Source organism: Geotrypetes seraphini, chromosome 2 (assembly GCF_902459505.1).
Source record: "Geotrypetes seraphini chromosome 2, aGeoSer1.1, whole genome shotgun sequence".
NCBI classification, from domain to species: Eukaryota; Metazoa; Chordata; class Amphibia; order Gymnophiona; family Dermophiidae; genus Geotrypetes; species Geotrypetes seraphini.
Genome location: NC_047085.1, coordinates 57,428,340 through 57,447,999, shown reverse-complemented (window position 1 = coordinate 57,447,999; position 19,660 = coordinate 57,428,340). Strand labels below are relative to the sequence as shown.

Below are 19,660 nucleotides of genomic sequence, written 5' to 3'. Positions count from 1 at the left end.
GGTGAGAATGAGGCTTAGGGAAGAATACTGGAAGTACAATGGATTGGTTGAGATGAAATTCGGAGACCACCTTAGGCAGGAATTTCGGGTGAGTGCGGAGGACCACTTTGTCATGATGGAATACTGTGAATGGTGGATCCGCCATCAATGCCTGGAGTTCGCTGACTCTGCGAGCGGACGTAAGGGCTACAAGGAAAAGCACTTTCCAGGTGAGATACTTAAGAGGGGCCCTGTTGAGTGGTTCAAACGGGGGCTTCATGAGGTGGGAAAGGACTACATTGAGGTCCCAAACTACTGGGGGTGGTTTGAGAGGAGGGTTAACATGGAAGAGTCCTTTCATAAATCTGGCGACCACCGGATGGGCCGAGAGGGGTTTCCCTTGTAGGGGCTGGTGGAACGCCGCAATAGCGCTCAGGTGGACTCGTATGGATGTGGACTTGAGCCCAGATTGAGATAGGTGTAGGAGATAGTCCAGCACGGAGGATAAGGAAGCTCGCTGAGGTTCCTTTGACTTAGAAACACACCATGAGGAGAATCTGGTCCATTTCTGGGAGTAGCATTGTCGAGTGGCGGGCTTCCTGGAAGCTTCCAAGACCTCCCTCACTTCTTGTGAGAATTGGTGAGGGGTTACGTTGAGAGGAACCAAGCTGTCAGGTGGAGAGACTGCAGGTTGGGATGAAGTAGTGATCCTTGATGTTGAGTAAGTAGTGAAGGAAACACTGGAAGTGGTACTGGTTCCCTGCTGCTGAGTTGAAGTAGGAGGGAGAACCAAGGTTGTCTGGGCCACCGAGGAGCTATTAGAATCATGGTGGCCCGTTCGAGTTTCAGCTTGACCAGGGTCTTCTGGATCAGCGGGAATGGTGGGAACGCATATAGAAATCGTTTCCCCCAGTTCAGTAGAAAAGCATCTGCCTCGAGGCGATGAGGAGTGTAGATCCTGGAGCAAAACTGAGGCAGTTTGGAGTTGTGGGGAGCCGCAAAGAGGTCTATCTGAGGCGTCCCCCATTGCGTGAAGATTTGGTGAAGGGGTCTGGAATGGAGAGTCCATTCGTGCGGTTGTAGCAGACGGCTTAGTTTGTCTGCTAAGACGTTGTTCTCCCCTTGGATGTATACTGCTCTGAGTAGGGCGTTGTGGCGCACCGCCCAGTCCCAGACTCGTAGAGCTTCCTGGCAAAGGAGGGCCGAGCCCGTGCCTCCTTGCTTGTTGATATAATACATGGCGGCCTGATTGTCTGTGCGAATGAGGATTACCATGTCGTGGAGTAGGTGTTGGAAAGCTTGGAGCGCATTGAAGATGGCTCTGAGTTCCAGTAGATTGATTTGGTGTAGTCTTTCCGCACTGGTCCAGAATCCTTGGGTGCGGAGACCCTCCAGGTGGGCCCCCCATGCATAATTCGACGAATCGGTTGTGAGAACTTTCTGATGGGGGGGAGAGTGCATCAGCAAACCTCTGGATAGATTCGAAGAGGTCATCCACCAAAGTAGAGACTGCCGAAGAGCAGGTGTGACTAAGATGCGTTTGGATAGTGGATCGGACGTCTGATTCCACTGTGATGCCAGGGTCCACTGGGGGATCCTGAGGTGGAGTCTGGCAAAGGGTGTCACATGTACTGTGGAGGCCATATGGCCCAGGAGCACCATCAGTTGTCTCGCCGGTAGGGTTTGGCGAGTAGACACCGACTGGCAGAGATGAAGAAGAGACTCCATGCGTTGCAGAGGCAGGAATGCTCGGAGTCGGGTGGTGTCCAGGACCGCTCCGATGAAGGGGAGGGACTGGGTGGGTTGTAGATGAGACTTGGAGAAGTTGATCTCGAAGCCCAAATTCTGGAGGAAGTAGGTTGTAGCCAAGGCCGCCGAAGTGACCTCTGGGGCTGACGGGGCCTTGATGAGCCAGTCGTCGAGGTATGGGAACACCTGTAGACCCCTGTCCCGGAGTGCTGCGGCCACTACCACCAGGCACTTTGTGAAGACTCTGGGGGACGAAGATAGGCCGAATGGTAGCACTCGATACTGTAGGTGCAGATTTCCCACCCGAAATCTGAGGAACTTTCGGGAGGCCGGGTGAATGGGGATGTGAGTGTAGGCCTCCTTGAGATCCAGGGAGCATAACCAGTCGTTCTGCTCGAGGAGGGGGTATAGAGAAGTCAAAGTCAACATGCGAAACTTCTCTTTGACCAGGAACTTTGATCCGACAGCTTCTTGGTAACAGTTTCGATAGACTCATCGAACAGGTCAGCTCCAGCACATGGTACGTTGGCGAGTCTGTCCTGTAGGTTGGGATCCATATCGATTGTACGGAGCCATGCCAGGCGACGCATAGCTACCGCGCTTGCGGCGGCGCGTGCCGAGAGTTCGAATGCATCGAAGGAGGATTGCATCAGCTGGAGGCGTAATTGGGAGAGGGAGGCTACCACTTCCTCAAACTCGAATCGAGCTTGGTTGTCTATGAACGGAGTGAACTTGCGGAGCACCGGCAAGAAGAACTCCAGATAGGAAGAGAAAAAGAAATTGTAGTTTAGCACCCGTGACGCCATCATGGAGTTTTGGTAGAATTTTCTACCAAATTTGTCCATCGTTCTCCCCTCTCGGCCCGGCGGTACAGAGGCGTAGACCTGGGAGGGATGAGAGCGTTTAAGGGAGGACTCGACCAGTAGGGATTGGTGGGAGAGTTGAGGGCCCTCGAACCCTTTATGGTGCACGATGCGGTATCGAGCATCGAGTTTGCTGGGGATCGCCGGTATGGAATACGGTGTTTCGAAGCACTGCATGAAGGTCTGGTCCAGTAATTTATGCAAGGGGAGCCGAAGCGACTCCGTTGGAGGGTTAGGTAAATGCATGGTGTCCAGATACTCTTTGGAGTATCGGGAGCCCGTGTCAAGGGTCACATCCAGATCATCCGCCATTTGTCGGAGGAATGATGAGAAGGACAATTGTTCCGCCAGCGTCGGTCTGTGGGACGGGCTGGAGGAGGAGGAGGCCTCCAGGTCCGTGGACATCGGGGAGTGACAAGGAGAATCGGGCACCGGTGTCTCCTCGTACTCCGGGCCCCCCGGAGGGGACACCTCTGATGAGGAGTATCCCCTACGTTGCAGTTTTTTCTGCGGTGACACCTCCGAATGGCGTGAGGAGTGCCAGGATGAGTATCTCGATCGGTGCCCGTCTCGGTGGCGGGACGGGGATCGGGATCGTCTGTGCATCGCATGGTCTCCCGAGGCCCCCAAGTGGATAGGGCTGGAAGCGGTGGATCGCAACTGGGTTTGCGATGCGGGTTCTTGCGATGCTACCCAAGCGCCAGTGAGGGTCCGTGAGTGAAATCGCGCGTTGGCACTTGCTGCACTTTTTAAACCCGGTGATTGGCCGGGACATAGGCCGGAAAATCTCCGCCGCGAGGTCGAAGCCAGTGGGCCTGAGCCACGTGGCCGGCCCGTTCGACCCGCCGGAGGAAATAATCTTCTTTTTTTTTTTTTTTTTTTTTACTGAAAAGAAAAGAACTGTTAACTGTAATTAAAAGAAAGCGAAAACGCGGACAAGGAAGGCAAATTTAACTGAATTCAGCTAGCGCATGATGAAGTTGAACTTCTCAGCTCCGCGGAAAAGAAAGAACTGAGGAGACACGCCCGGATCTCCGGGTAGGAAGGCACCGGCGCATGCGCGGTGCGGGCATCTAGAAACTTTAAGTTTCTACAAGCAACACGTGCTTGTGAGACGTCCGTACCGGGGCTCTGTCTGATGACATCACCCACTAGTGAGAATACCTGCCTGCTTGTCCTGGGATAAAGAGATTTTATCCATCGGTTTCTTGTATACTTTCGTTTTTTAACCAGAACATCTAGAAACGATATTCCTTTGTAGTTCTTATATCAGTTTTGGTTTAGATTGTCCAAATTTTGCATCAATCTTGGTTTACTACCTTTTCAAAATTGTTTATAAATATTCAATACTGGCTCCAACACAGATATTTGGGGGTACACTGTAGTTATTTTCATCCACTAGAAACCAACCCCCTTTTTTCCGTAAGAGAAAATAACTTGCCTTTCAACTAATTTTTAAGCTAAGCAAAACATTGGTTTCACTAAATATGGCTATTCTTTCTCTCTCTCTCTCTCATCCTAGGACAATTTACATTCATTAAGAGTATTTTTTGAATAATTACCAGTTTTTTGAAAATTCTGCAACATTACTGTATATAAACAGGATTCCCCTTATGTGATTTTCATCATACTCCAAACAGATTAATGAGATAAATTTTCTTTTACTGAAGTCATGTTGACCTTCTCTAGCATAAATGTCTGCAAGCATTTAACTCTCTTTATTGCTTCTTTCCACAGAATGAGGTTGAGCTGATAGACTCAGGAGTTATCTAAGGAAATACTTTTTTTTTTTTACCGAAAGGGTGGTAGATGTGTGGAAAAGTCTTCCAGTAGAGGTGGTGGAGACAATGACTGTGTTTGAATTCAAGAAATCGTGGGACAGGCATGTGGGATCTCTTAGGGAGAGGAGGGAATAGTGGATGGGCAGACTGGATAGACCATTTGGCTTTTAGCTGTCGTCATGTTTCTCTATCTCTAACTAGGTTCCAGAATTTTATATAGCACCTCTTTTTTAAATATTTTGTGGTGAATTTCTTGGAGAAGAGAGTATACTTGTTAGATTTGAACATGATCCTCTGCTTCCTTCCCACTCCGCTTCCCAGTAGGCTTGCTCCTGCACCTTCAGTTTGTACAAAAGCACTCAAGAACCACTGCAATGGAAGATATCGCTGAAAGGAGGACAACAGGGAGAACTCTCCAACACTATACTTCTGTTTTGCTCTGAAACAAGTATAACATTATCAAAATTATACAAAATTGCGTGCAACTGGCACTAACATTTATGGAACTCGTAGCTACTCACATGTCCTTCTAAGCAGCAGAAACTGACTTGATATCCATTTTTTTTCAGCTTAGCTGAGAGACAGAGCAATTCTTTACAGTCAAACACAGACTGAAATTCAGACCAAAGACAGGTAAAGCCCCCTCACAGGGAGGGACTTCAGGACTACTAGATACATCTACAAAAAAGAAGATTATCGAGGTAAGAATCTTATTTTTCTTTCCAGTGCAATGTGTCTAATAGTCCTGAATGCTAAGACGAACCAAAGCAGTCCCCTGAGTCTAGAGCGGGACTACTAAGCCTACCATTAACACTGGAGGACCCAAAAGCGGCATCCTTCCTGACAGCCATGTCTACTCTGGTAGAGATATGAAGCTGGTAGAGATATGAAGAGTATATCATGTCACTGCTCTACAAATCTCCAGAGGAGACCGCCCAAGCCTCTACCCATTAGGTAGCCACCCCTCTGGTGGAGTGCGTTTTCAACGCGATTGGCGTCTGCTTACCACAGCCTGCATATATGGAGGAAATTGACATTGAAATCCATCTGGAGATCAAGGCCTTGAACGCAGACCTGCCTTTCTTAGCATGACTGGTCAGAAATTCATTGGCTACTTTGAGATAGCGAAGCAGCACTGTCCTGGTGTCGAGCAAATGCAATATTTTGTCCTTTTCTTTGACTCCTGCAGGCCAAAATGCGGGCAGACTTCCTGACTGACATGGAAGGCAGAGACTACTTTCATTAAAAAGGATGGAACCACGAGCAAGGAAAGCCCTGCTTCCATAATCTTAAGAAACGGCTTCCTGCAAGAGAGTTTGTAACTCAGAGACTCGTCTCGCCGACATAATCACCACCAAGAACACAGTTTTGACCATCAGATCTAAGAGTGAAGGCTCCTGTGAGGGTTCACACGGAGCCCTACTGAGACTTTACAAAACTATATTAAGATTCCAGGATGGGAATGGTAGACGCACCGTAGGGGGCAACCTGAGAGCCCCTTTAAAGAATCTTGCCATATCTGGGTGAGAGGCTAGAGAAGCACTCCACCCCTGCTCCTCACCCAAAGCTGAGAAGTATGGAAGACCTGCTATCCGCATTTTCAGCAATCCAACCTCTTGCAAAACTTCCAGGAATACCGAGATCGGAATTTGCAAGGGCTCCGCATTGATCTTAGCACACCTCTCTTGGAAAGTCTTCCAGGCCTTAGCATAGGCCACCACTGTCGAGGGCTTCTTGGCTTTAAGCAAAGCGGAAATTACCATCTCCGAGTATCCCTTCCTTATTAGGGCTGACTGCTCAAAAAACAAGTCATAAGCATAAAGCGTCCTGGATTCCGTATGGGGACAGGACCCTGCGTCAGAAGATCTGCCTGAACCTTCAATCTGAGGGCCTTTGTCTCTCTGTAATGAACTAGGTCTGCATATTATGGCTGGCAGGACCAATTGGCCACCACTATGACAACCAGCCCTGGATGACTTGCGATCCTACAAATCACTCAACCTAGCATGGGCCACGGGAGAAACATGTATAAGAGCCCCTTCTCCGGATAGACCAATGCATCCAACCGTGCACTTCCAGGCTTGTATCTTCAGATGTAAAAATGATCCACCTTTGTATTTACAATTGAGGACATGAGATCCACTGCTGAACAATGGCACTGAATACTTATGGGGAGAGTGACCACTCGGCGTATAGAGGAGCCTCTGGTAGCACACTGTCTGGAGTTCTGTCATGATTTTGGATCTTTACAATGTACTGTGATTGAGCAGGTGGTTTATTCCACTCGCCGTGGTAACTGGAGACGTCTCCTGTGGCAGAAGGAGCAAAGGTGGATCTATCTGTTAAAATCGGTGTAGCCTGATGGATTGAATACCCGGATTGAGTGGGCGGCTTTCTTTGGGTCCTGAAGGTTACTGGATTGGTGGATGTCAGCAAGGGGAGGAGTTTGTGCTGCTTTTTCAGCGTGTGTGCTTTACTGTTTTTCCTGCACCTTTTTTGTGATTCATGACGTGGTGGGTGTACTAGAGGAGCACCGAAGGATCCGTGGATTGGCAGATGAAGCCGTGTGGATACCTCTGACGCAGCAAGAACTGGCAAAATGGGAGATTCCCCGTTGGGTACTCTAGCTGCTGTTTCACTACGCTGGATTGAGACATATCTGATGGACTTTAGCAGCTAAGTGGTTTTTTTGGCCTAATGCTATGATTTCGGATCACTGTGCCTTTGGGCCCTGTTGCCACATTTTTTTCACGTGTGGGGTTATGTACCCCTGGTGCTTTTGAACATTGACTTTGCAAGCTATTACAGTGCTTTCTTCACCCTACCGGTTTGTTTGTGTAGGAGTGTATGTGAAATGGAGTTTTTTGCCAAATGAAGCTGAACTGAGGCTTTTTCTCCACTTCTTTTTTTGTTTTCTGTTTGATTGAGTGTTTCTCCTGCTGTGGATGGTTGGGTGTATGTATGTTTAAGCCTTGTAGCGTTGCTGAGCAGGTTCGTTTGTTCTGTGTGGGGTTGTGTTTGAGATATTTATGAGATTTAAATCGCCCTTCTTTCCTTAGTTTACATAATTTAGAGAGTGACCACTCCCCTGGGCCGAGCATCTGCCAACTGAGATAGTTGGCCAGAACATTCTCCACTCCCACAACATGTGCGGCTGAGAGAGCCTGCAAATGAGTTTCTGCCCACCAAAAGAGGAGCTGAGCCTCTAGAGCAGGGGTGTCAAAGTCCCTCCTCAAGGGCCGCAATCCAGTCAGGTTTTCAGGATATCCCTAACGAATATGCATGAGATCTATTAGCATACAATGAAAGCAGTGCATTCAAATATCTCATGCATATTCATTGGGGAAATCCTGAAAACCCAAGTGGATTGCGGCCCTTGAGGAGGGACTTCGAAACCCCTGCTCTAGACATAACGGGATGCTCCTGATGCCTTGTCAGTTAATATAGGTTACTACTGTCGCATTGTCTGAGAATACTTAAAATGCCTTCCTTTTCAGGGACTTCTCCAGGACCTGCATGCCAGTCGAATGGCTCTGAGTTCTAGGCAATTTATGGACCACTTTTGCTGAGTTGGGAACCAACAACCCTGAATTGTCCGTTGCAATGCCCTCTGAACCATAAAAGCTTGCATTGGTAATCAATATCTCCCTGGAGGGTATATGAAGTAGTTGCTGAAGTGAGTCTTTCTGAGGAAACCAGTGGGATAGGAGAATCTTGAAGGTGTCTCATGTGTGCCCTGACCCAAGGGATCACTTCTATGGTTATTGCCATCAAGCCCAGGCCCTGTAGATAATGCCACAACAACAGAGCCAGACTCAGGTCTGATATCTATTTCTAGAGTTTCTGTCTGTGTGGCTCTGGAAGAAAAACATTGCCTACAGCCTTGTCAAACAGAACTCCCAGGTATCCAAGTGCTGAGTTGGCTCTAAGTGACTCTTCTTGAAACTGACTATCCATTCCAAGTCCTGCAGGAGTTGGACCACTCTTGAGACTGCCAGTTCTCTCTCTTCCTTGGACGATGCCCTGGTCAGCTAATTGGCCAAATATAGCCATGCCTTGCGACGGTGCACTGCTACCACCACTTTGGTAAAGGTACGAGGCACTGTGGCAAGGCCAAAGGGGAGAGCGGAGAATTGGAAATGCTGCTCTAGTACAAGGAATCACAAGTACCTCCTGTAAGCCAGAAAAATGGGAATGTGGAGATAGGCCTCCATCAAATCGAAAAAGGCAAGAAATTCCCCAGGTGCTACCATCGCAATAACCAAACAGTCTCAATGCGGAATTGTGTAGATATCTGCGTAGCATTGACAGACTTGAGGTCCAGAATTGGCCTCCAATTATCTGAGCCTTCTTTGGCACTATGGAGTATCTACCTGAACCCGAGTCTACATCCAACTGGCTTTATGGTACCAAGATCCAGGAGCCTTTGCACCATTGTTCGGACCATGCAGGTGGTCCACTATTAACCCCAGACAAGGCAGTTAGGAGCCAACAGCCTGCACTCAAGCTTCTGATAAATCAAATAGCTACACTTCTCCATCCGTATTTGTGGTTTCAGCAACTGCGGTTTCAATTATTCACGTTTTTTAGCTTGCTGGATCCTCCCTCCAAATTACATCAGCTTGCATAGAGAAATTGCTGATTCCAAGCGCTTACAGAGAAAATCGCCAATTCCCAGCACTTTCTTCACCATGTTTTGCTTCTCCTTCAGGAACAGGCCAGGTCTCCCACCATGTTATTCATGGTTTTCACCATGTTCACGATGGTTTTACTAGAAAACAGCGAATAACATATGAAAAAGTTATTTGTGGTTTTTCTGTATTCGCGGGTCTGTTAATCCCCTGTCACAGCAAATACGGAGGGAGAAGTGTACTCAGGGGATGGCCCCCGAGCACCAAAAATATTACAGCAGCTTGGATAGACAGGTATCCCCTAGGGTTGATCCTACCAGCAGCAGACTTCAATTGTACATCTGAGTCTTTTCCTAGGCAGAAGTCCTAATTAGAGGAAACATCTGGGCACCGAAACTATAACTTAATATGACAGGAAAACCCCCGAAAATAATAAAACCAGAGCAGATCAGAAACACATCTAAGCAACTTGCTTGCAGAAGGAAAACTGAGGGAATAGGAGCTATTCTACTAAAAAGGAGGCAGAGTTGAAAGATGAATGATATTCTGCTTGCGGGTTCAGATGAAAAATCCTAGCGTTCAGGACTACTAGACACTGCACTAGAAAGATTTTTACCTTGCTAAAATATTTTCTAGTAGATAGGTATGTCTATCTAGACATTAGGGTATTCTCCCCATGCCCACGAGTCATGCAGAAGGAATCCATTCCAGGTTTTTAATTCCTCTTCCTTCTCCAGAGGGCTCTTCTGTTCCCTTCAGTTTGTACTAAAGCACGTGAAAGCCCTATATAGGAACACATAAGGAGGAGTAAAGGGAGACCACAAATCTGTCCTGCTCTGAAAGTATAGCAAGGAGGAGTTGAAAACTTGGAATGGATTCCTTCTGCATGGTTTCCAAGCATGGGGAGAATACTCTACTGTCTAGAATGACACACTAGAAATGCTGTTAGAAATAAATGTATATTGTCTCTGCCTTTTTACTATATGTGATTATAGTAATGGTAGGTGGCAGATCTAGAATAGGTTAGCAAAGTTTACCTTTGTAAAAGAAAACATTTGAAACAGTTTTTCTTTGCTACACCATATTCCATATCTCTGTCATGCATTTGTTAGTGTATGTGAATATAAAGTCTCTTTAAACATCCTGTTTTATAAACCAGTCATCCGATTTGTCATACTCAAGATGTTTTCTGGAACCTCTTTATGATGTTATACTACGTTAGTTTAACTATTAAAGCAATAGATATAATTCAAAAGGAAAGTTCAATATATTAATGTTTTTAATATGCTGAAGTTCTCTGCATCGTCTTGCTAATATTTAGTACTTGGAAATTCACTCATCTAGCGTAAAAGTCAGGGGAAACTGAATACAACCGAGTGAATGGCTTAAAAAGAGTTCAAGGCCTATTAAGCACAAATACACTAAGTACATCTTACCTCAGCTCTAGAGTTCTGGTTCAATTTCTTTTCTATGTTCATAGCCAACATCTGACTTCGGAATGACAAGCTTTTGGTCTTTTCAATTACTTGTTGATAAGGTGATACAGCATTGTTGCCCATAACCACATGACCCTAAAAAAGAAAACATCAACATCATGGCCACACCTATTGTGAATAAGAAAACCCAGAATGCCAGCACAAGAGAATTAATATATTTTTAATGTTTTTTAAGAAATGTATATTTCCAACGTTATATTGGTTTGCTTTTTTGGAAACCACTCTGAACTTGTCGGTTGTTGCGGTATACAAAAAGGATTATTATTGCTCCTTAGCCTGATCAAATGATCTGTGAGTATGTAACATCATGACATTACTGTTATCATTCCTTTCTCCTCTACAGTTTTATCCATCTCCTCTAGAGTGGAGGCTCTTATATTATTGTTGGAGAAATGGATGCTAGAACATTGATTAAACTCAGACAAAACCAAATTTTTTATGGCTACCTGTGCATCTTCTAACTTAGAGATGGGAATTGTAGTACATCAAGCCTTTAATCCTTTTGTACCCACAATAAGAATTTTAGGGGTACACTTGGATGCAGGGCTATCATTACAATCACATGTGGATTTAGTATTAAGAGAAATGTTTTTAACACTGCAAAAGCCACAAATTAAAGCCACACAATTGCAGAAGAGATGCAGGGCAAGGAAGAAGCACTGTGGATCAATTTGGAAAGAGGGAATGGTGAATATATTTACATTGGTGTGATATATAGGCCTCCTTCACAGACGGAAGAAGTAGAAAGAGATTTAATAGTAGACATTCAGAATATATCTAAAAAAGGGGAAGTTTTGTTAATAGGTGATTTTAATATGAAGGATGTTGATTGGGGTATCCCTATTGTGGGGTCTTCTAGCAGTAGGAAAATCCTCGATTCTCTAGTAGGCAGTAAAATTTGAAGTGTACTCTTGCTTGTATTGGGAGCCAGTGTGAGTCATGGCATGCCACTGTGATGTGGTCGAATTTCTTCAGCGAGTAGACCAGTCTTAGGGCTGTATTTTGTATTGTTTGTAGTTGTTTCATCATGGTTGCTGGGCAAGGGAGATATAGTATGTTGCAGGGATTAGGGATTGTACCAAGAGTTGGAATTGTTTTCTGTCAAAGAATTTTCGAACTTGTCTTAGGTTTCTCATGACTGGAAATGATTTTTTAAAAATTGTTTTGTTGATTTGTGGCTGCATTGTACAGCCTCTGTCTATCAGTACTCACAGGAGTTTTAAGGTGGGTTGAATGGGGCATGTTATAGAGTTTATGACCAGGTTTGTTATTGTTGGAGTTTTGTTATTTTTGAGTAGGATGAAGTTTGTTTTGTCAGGATTTAGTTTTAGTTTGTGGTCTTTCATCCATGTTGCTACTGTTTCAAGTATTCTGTGCATTATGTCTGCCATGGATGGTGCTGGTTGATCGGATGGAAGGAGAATGGTGATGTCATCTGCATAGCTGTAGGAGGTTAGGCCTTGTATGTCTAGGTAGGAGCCAAGGGAGGCAATATATAGGTTGAAGAGAGTGGGAGAAAGAGGTGTTAGTTGCACAAAACCTCCATCACAATGTTTTGCAATTTTATGGGCAGAAACAACAAGTTTCCCCTGACCCTAAAAAACAGGTGAAGGGGAGACTTGTTTCTGCCCATTTTGTAGTACTCCCCTTTTGGGTTTTTGTATTGTTCATTGCAATTATATGGGGCATGATTATCAGAGTGGTAATCAGACATTAATGCACTGGTTGTTACCACCGATGCATTTTAACTCCACCTCTGGAAATGTAGCTGAATTCCTATTCCAACAGAATTAACAGTATTTGTGGTAATGCGTGTTAACCTCTATGCTACCCTCTCTGTTCCTTCTTGCCATTAACATAAAATCCTGTGTTAGATATTTACTGTGGAATTTAGTGCATATTAAGAATATTTACCATTAATGAATCAGCCTTTATTAACAGCTTAATGTGCAATAAAATCTGCACTGAACACCTAACTGACTTTTAAACAGGCCATCAAAGCACTTTAAAGCTTTATTCATAGCTAGTGACTACAACTTCTTATAAAAACAAGTCACCCAATAATATATGCTCAAGTTCTAACATCTGTTTTGGATCTTATCATTAATTTTTTTTGGCTCATTTAACAAGCCTTCTTGTATAATTTGGAAATTTTTAATTTAACTTTCCAGATATATTTTTGTGTTACATTTACCAAATAATAATCAAAGCATAAAAGCCTTACCAATTTAGAATCAATCTTTGCATCCAGTCTTGCATTTCTAATTAAATTGACAATCCACCGCTCAGCATCATCTGGGGTCATGTTAAGTTTATCTGCTAACATACTGTATTGAGAAATAAAGTAGGTTAGATTCATATAAGCAAAAAAATATAATCTGTGGCACACTGAAATGGTTATATATGCATATTCAGAGACGGAGAAGAAAAGTGAATCCTAACAAAACACAAATTACAACAGCAGCTTCTTATGCCTATTTTACAGAAATAATGTAGGCACATGTATATTAGATTATCTTAATAGCACAGAGACATTCACTGACTTCTGATAACTCCTTTTTATTTTATTTTTGCCCATTAGCACCTTTGATGGTCTTTACTGCTCCTCCCCAAATATTCTGCACCTCCAGAATTATAGGTAAATCCATAAAGGCTGCTGCTTGGTCTGTGACATAGCATCCATGCCACTCCGAGGAAGAAATGAGCAATGGATAATTTAGATCCCCAATGCTGTAGTAGTGTAGCTAGAGTCATGGGCCTGGCTCTCATTTTCAAATGTAGACCCATATTTCACATAACTTGAAAATTCTATATTTTCCTATGAAGCATATGCTTTGTAAGCTGCTATTAAGTTGCATTTACAGTATATAATAGACTCCTCAATGTGCTATTGGAGCCAGATTGGATTCGAAATTGGAATGAAACTAGGAGGCTACAAACATTTCAGATTTTGCTTTACAGACTACAGTAGGCATAGAGTTTTAAATAAATAAAATGCTTTATAACACATATGAGATGGCCAATGCAGTTAATTTCTTTGGTTCTGAGAAAATGAAAAGAGGAGTTATGGGATTTGTTTGTTCAAATGCAGACAGGAAGCGATTCACTAAAATAAAAAAAGCAACACAGACTGGGCTGGCCAATCCAAAGTAAGCGACTGCTGAGGACCAATCGCTGAGGTCCTTTCCTGCCTTCTGCCACCCTGCTTCTCTACATTGATCTGCTCTCTGCCCCATCTCAGCCCTGATCTCCCTCCCTTCCCCGCATTGCGAGCCGTTGGTTTTAACCCGCAGGTTTAAAGCGGGTTAAAACCACAGGCTCACTGGGCTGTTTAAAAGTAAAAGTTTAAAATTTTAAAAAAATTGCGGCTCTTAGACACATGTGCAGACCATCTACAGATGGTCTGTGCATGCATCGGGATTGCTCTCTGGTGATCTGTGTGGTGGGTGGGGGCATGTCAACAATCGTCCCCCCATTTGCATGCAGGCCTTTTGTGAATTAGTTGGCCTGCATGCAATCGGGCACAGATCAGACATGGAATCAGGGGTTAGTGAATCTAGCCCTAAGTAGCAGAAGAGGTGAGCCATGGGAAGGGCCTAGGCCAGCTTAGGTCCCTCCTGTTTAAGCTCAGTCCCACCCAACGGCTGCTGCACCATTTGCCAGCTGATGGGGCTTGGGGGTTCACCAGCAACTAAGGTATTGTCTTGGAGGGAGGAGGGTGAAAAGAGATCCATTTTCAAGTATAATTTCAACAACCCACTTCTCCCCACATTCCCCCATCACAAAATACTCTCGTAAATCATTATTCAGACTTTTGATGCAGTTTAAAGAATTACTGTAACTCAATTACTGTTCAGCTGGCTGTTCACTTTGAAGTGCTGTGTCAGGACACTTGTTCCTTCATGAGTCAGTTTCTTAGAGAAAAAGCTCAGGACAATTAACATTGGGCTAGATTCACTAAGTAAACCGATCGTGTACCAATCGGTTTGTGATCCGATTTTACTCCGGCCTGATTCACTTACGTCTCTGATGATTCGATTCCGATCCGCACATGCAATTGAGGGGAAAGGCATGCAAAGTAGGCAGGGACGCGATTCACAAAACAAATTTTGCAAACCGACTGAGCTGGCCGATCAACCCAAGAAGCAACTGCTGAGGACCAGTTGCAAACATCCTTTCCGACTCTCCAGCTCCATTGCCACCCTGCTCTCTGCTGCCCCGACAATTATATCTCTCTGCCCCGAATCTCTCCTGCCTGCCGCTCTGCTCTCCCCAAAATCACTGGCATGCTCTCCCCCCTGCCTGTTGCCCCGAATCTCTCATGCCCTTCCCCGCACCCGTGGTTTTAACCCGTGGGTTTAAGCAAGTTAAAACCACAGGCTCACTAAGAAGTTGAGAAAAAAGTTTTTTTAAAAAAAGGCTTATTTTAGTTAGCTCTAAGTCTAATAAATGCTGGCATTGTAATCTGGAAGTGGGGACACTTGATCATTTAATTTACCATTGTCCCTGTATAAGATTATTTTGGAATTCAATTTGGAATCAAATAAATTGTCTATTAGAAAACCATGTTGCATTATCCTATGATAGTATTCTGTTTGGCATGTCTATGAGGAAAAAAAGTCAAAAATCAGCACATAATAACAAACTATTATTAATCTTGACTGGGGTTGCTATTCAGCATATCACCAATAACTGGAAAAATTATACTAATCTTAATTATACATTTTGGTGGAATTCGGTATGCCATATTTTTAAGATGGAAAGAGCAATTGCAATACAGAAAGGGAACTATAATAATTTTATAAAGATCTGGGGGCCATTGGAACGATATTATAATGAGTAAACATCATTTTCCTTGGATGAATATATGAACAACATAGGAGGGGGGGGGGGAATTTTTCTGGAAATTTCACTAAATTATATGTTTATTTTATATTTATGATATAATTGATTATAATATTTGAAAGAAGGTGGGTGGGACGGGATATAATTTTTATGTTTTTAGAATTATATGAGAATTACAAGTGTTATTGTTGTTACTAATGATATATTCCTGTACTCTTGCTGTAAGTTTTCAAAATGAATAAAGAATAAAAAAAAAAAAAAAAAAAAAGAGGCTGCTGCTGGGGATGAAATTGCTCCCCCCCCCAAAAAAAAAATAAACAACAACCAAACAAAAACAAAAAACCACTGCAAAAGACTACAAATGCATGCACAGACCATCTACAGGGAAAGCAGATGGTCTGCGCATGCGTCTGTTTGCCCACTAGCGATCCGTGTTGGCGCATGGGGGCGTTCCTCTGAGCGCCCCCATTTGAATATTGTGGCTTGAAGAATACCATCGGACCTGCCTGGATCGGACAAAGATCGGTCACAATTGGGCAAGTTAGTGAATCTAGCCCATTATCTTTATGAAAAGATGAACATTTTATTAACATACTCAGTTTCTCAATGCCCTTTAAAAGAAACACTATCAAAAACAAATGCACAATGTACATAGGGCAATGTGTCATTTTGCTCAAACAGCAGTAAGTACATTGTAGCAAGGTTCTTACAGCTGGTGTTTCCTGTTGCTTCCCAATAAACTCTGTTTTTTGTGGGTTTGTTTGGTTTTTACTGGCATATAGTTCAGTTTAGAAAGTTACAAATTTCATTATTCTACAAGCTTCCAGACTTGGATAACATCTGGTGTTTCAGTGTATCTGACGCCTGTAACCTAGAAGCAAATGTGTAACATGAAAGTCACTATAGAGGCCCTTCTTATTTAAACATTTCCTGTTACAATTTATTTTCTTATTCCCTTACACAAATAAACCATTGAGGATCTTTCTTCTCAAACCTGTTCAGTTTGTTTCATGTTAGTAATCCATGTGTGCTTATTAACTTAAATGCACCAAGAACAAAAACCTTGGCAGACGACATGCAACATTCCCCAATATGAATACAAGCTTAATTTTTTAAATTAAGTGTTTCGAAACTGTGGGTCTGGACTTATATGTGGAGCCTTTGCAACTGGATCTCAAAATGAAGTGGTACTGTAGTTACAATCAGGAAAACAGAAGTACCAAAGCAGGACAAGGTGACTTAACATCAAAGCTGATATAGGCCAAATGGTCCATCCAGTCTGTCCATCCACAGCCATCTACTATTTCCTCCTCTCCCTATGAGATTGTGCAGTGGCCCGAGAACCAGGTTCGATTCTCACTGCAGCTACTAATGATTCTGGGCACATCATTTTATTCTCCATTGCCCCGGGTACAAAATAAGTATCTGTATAGAACAGTGATGGCTAACCTTTTTGAGCCCGAGTGCCCAAACTGCCGCACAAAACCAAAAAATTTCCTCAAAGTGCCAGCACGTCAATTAAACCTTAATAACAAGATTTTAGTATCTAAAAACTCTTTATAAAGTTGCCTGAACTATGTAACATCATTTTTAAAGGTTGGAATCTTTGTATTGTCAGAGAATCAATTTGATTCACAATCCTTTGGTTTTCATTTCAATTTATTGGCAATTTATAATGTTTTAATGATTTCATTCAATTTAATGAATTTAGGAAGAATTTGATTCAGTTACACAATATATTTTAAATGTATTATTCACATAACATGTCAAATGTATCCTGAGTAAAAAAAAAAGATAAACTTCTTAAAACTGTTAATTGTGTCAAGACTCGGTGTGTATTCCCAAAGAGTCTATACATGTTTTTTTGTAAAATTTACAATCAAATTAGAAAATAGTTAAATCATTACATTTCTAATAATATGATGTAAAGAAAACAAAAGCGCTTTCAATTAAACCAACCGTTTTTATTGGAAATTCCAGATTGGAATACAACAGGGCCATGTAAAGTCCCTTTTTTAAATAACATCTTTAAATAACTTAGAAAGTGTCTTAACTGCAAACTGAAAACACTGCTTCATGTAAACATATGCATTGGGCATGCTCTGAAAAAAATTAATGTGATTTTTGTTGTTGCATGCAGCACAGTTACTTACCGTAACAGGTGTTATCCAGGGACAGCAGGCATATATTCTCACATGTGGGTGACGTCATCTACGGAGCCCCAGCGCGGACAGCTTTTCAAGCAAACTTGCTAGAAGTTTCAAGTTTGCACACTGCACCACGCATGTGCATGCCTTCTGCCCACTAGAGGGCGCATCCCACCTCGTGGTCCTCAGTTCCATAACTAGCATAGAAGCCATCCCCGGGGAGGCGGGCGGGTTGTGAGAATATATGCCTGCTGTCCCTGGATAACACCTGTTACGGTAAGTAACTGTGCTTTATCCCAGGACAAGCAGGCATGATATTCTCACATGTGGGTGACCTCCAAGCCAACCAAAAAAGGGCAGGTGGGAGGATGGCAATTTAGGAAAACAGATTTTGCAAAACTGACTGGCCAAACCGGCCGTCACTCCTGGATAAAGTGTCCAGACAGTAATGAGAGGTGAATGTATGAACCGAAAACCAAGTGGCAGCCTTACATATGTCCTCCATCGAAGTGGATCGGAGGAAAGCTATCGAAGCTGCCATCGCTCGGACCTTGTGCCCCGTGACTCGACCCGGGGGAGGAAGGCCAGCCTGAGCATAGCAAAAGGAAATGCAAGCAGCCAACCAGTTAGACAGAGTGCGCTTGGAAACTGGATGCCCTAATCGATTGGGATCGAAGGACAAAAACAATTGAGGGACCTTCCGATGAGACTTGGTGCGTTGAAGGTAATACGCCAACGCCCTCTTACAGTCAAGCGTGTGAAGCGCCGCCTCGCCCGGATGGGAGTGGGGCTTAGGAAAGAACACAGGAAGGACAATGGACTGATTGAGGTGGAAATCAGAAACAACCTTAGGGACAAACTTAGGATGGGTGCGGAGAACCACCTTGTCATGATGGAAGACGGTGAAAGGGGGATCCGCCACCAAGGCTTGCAACTCCCCAATCCGCCTAGCGGAGGTGAGGGCAATCAGAAACACCACCTTCCAAGTCAGAAATTTCAAGAGGGACTTGTTGAGTGGCTCAAAAGGGGGTTTCATCAGTTGAGCTAAAACCACATTCAAATTCCACACGACAGAAGGAGGCTTAAGAGGGGGACAAACCCTGAGTAACCCTTTCATGAAGCGTGTCACCAAGGGATGGAGTGACAGAGGGCGTCCATCCAGATGTTGGTGGAAAGCAGAAATCGCACTAAGATGAACACGCACCGAAGTGGTTTTCAAGCCAGAGCGCGACAAATGGAATAAATAGTCCAAAACCGAGGATACCGGAACCGATACCGGATCCAGGTGAAAAGACGAGCACCAGGTGGAAAACCTGGTCCATTTCTGCGAATAGCAAAGCCTCGTCGAGATCTTGCGGGAGGCTTCCAACACCTCCCTCACCGATTGAGACAGATCCGGAGGAGTCAGGGAACAAGAAACCAAGCTGTCAGGTGCAATGACTGCAGATTGGGATGTAACATGGATCCTTGACTCTGAGACAGCAGAGAAGGAAAGACAGGCAGAAGAAGAGGCTCCCTGGCACTGAGCTGAAGCAGCAGGGAGAACCAGTGCTGACGCGGCCACCGAGGTGCTATGAGAATCATCGTGGCTGTGGACGATTTTAGATGTACTAACGTTCGCATGATCAGAGGGAAAGGAGGGAATGCATACAGGAACCTCCCTTCCCAATCGAGAAGGAAGGCATCCGCCTCCAGACGATCCCGCGAGTACATCCGAGAACAATACAGTGGTAGTTTGTGTGTCTCCGGAGAGGCAAACAGATCCACCTGTGGCGTTCCCCAGCGAGCGAAAACCTCGTGCAGAACTGCTGAGTGTAGAGTCCACTCGTGCGGTTGCAGGAGTCGACTGAGTTTGTCCGCCAGACAATTCAGTTCTCCTTGGATGTAGACCGCCCGGAGGAAGATGTTCCGGGAGACCGCCCACTCCCAAAGGCGAAGAGCCTCGGAACAGAGGGGCCAAGACCCCGTTCCCCCCTGCTTGTTCACATAGTACATTGCCACCTGATTGTCCGTGCGGACGAGGACCACCTGGTCCTGCAATATGTGAACGAAGGCTCGAAGTGCTAGGAAGATGGCTCGAAGCTCTAGCACGTTGATATGACACCGACGGTCTTCTGCCGACCACAGGCCCTGCGTGCGAAGACCGTCGAGGTGGGCTCCCCACGCGTA

General features: G+C 44.4%; 1 protein-coding gene across 1 annotated transcript in view; it reads right to left on the bottom strand.

The window, feature by feature from the left end:
- The window catches only part of EIF3E (eukaryotic translation initiation factor 3 subunit E), a 174,322-nt gene that overhangs the window by 8,087 nt on the left and 146,575 nt on the right, over positions 1-19,660 (bottom strand). The window contains exons 11-12 of the mRNA XM_033934790.1: positions 12,724-12,826; positions 10,440-10,574 (exon numbers count right to left, since the gene is read on the bottom strand). Coding sequence (XP_033790681.1) covers positions 10,440-10,574; positions 12,724-12,826 — 238 coding nt within the window. The remainder of the gene's footprint in view (positions 1-10,439; positions 10,575-12,723; positions 12,827-19,660) is intronic.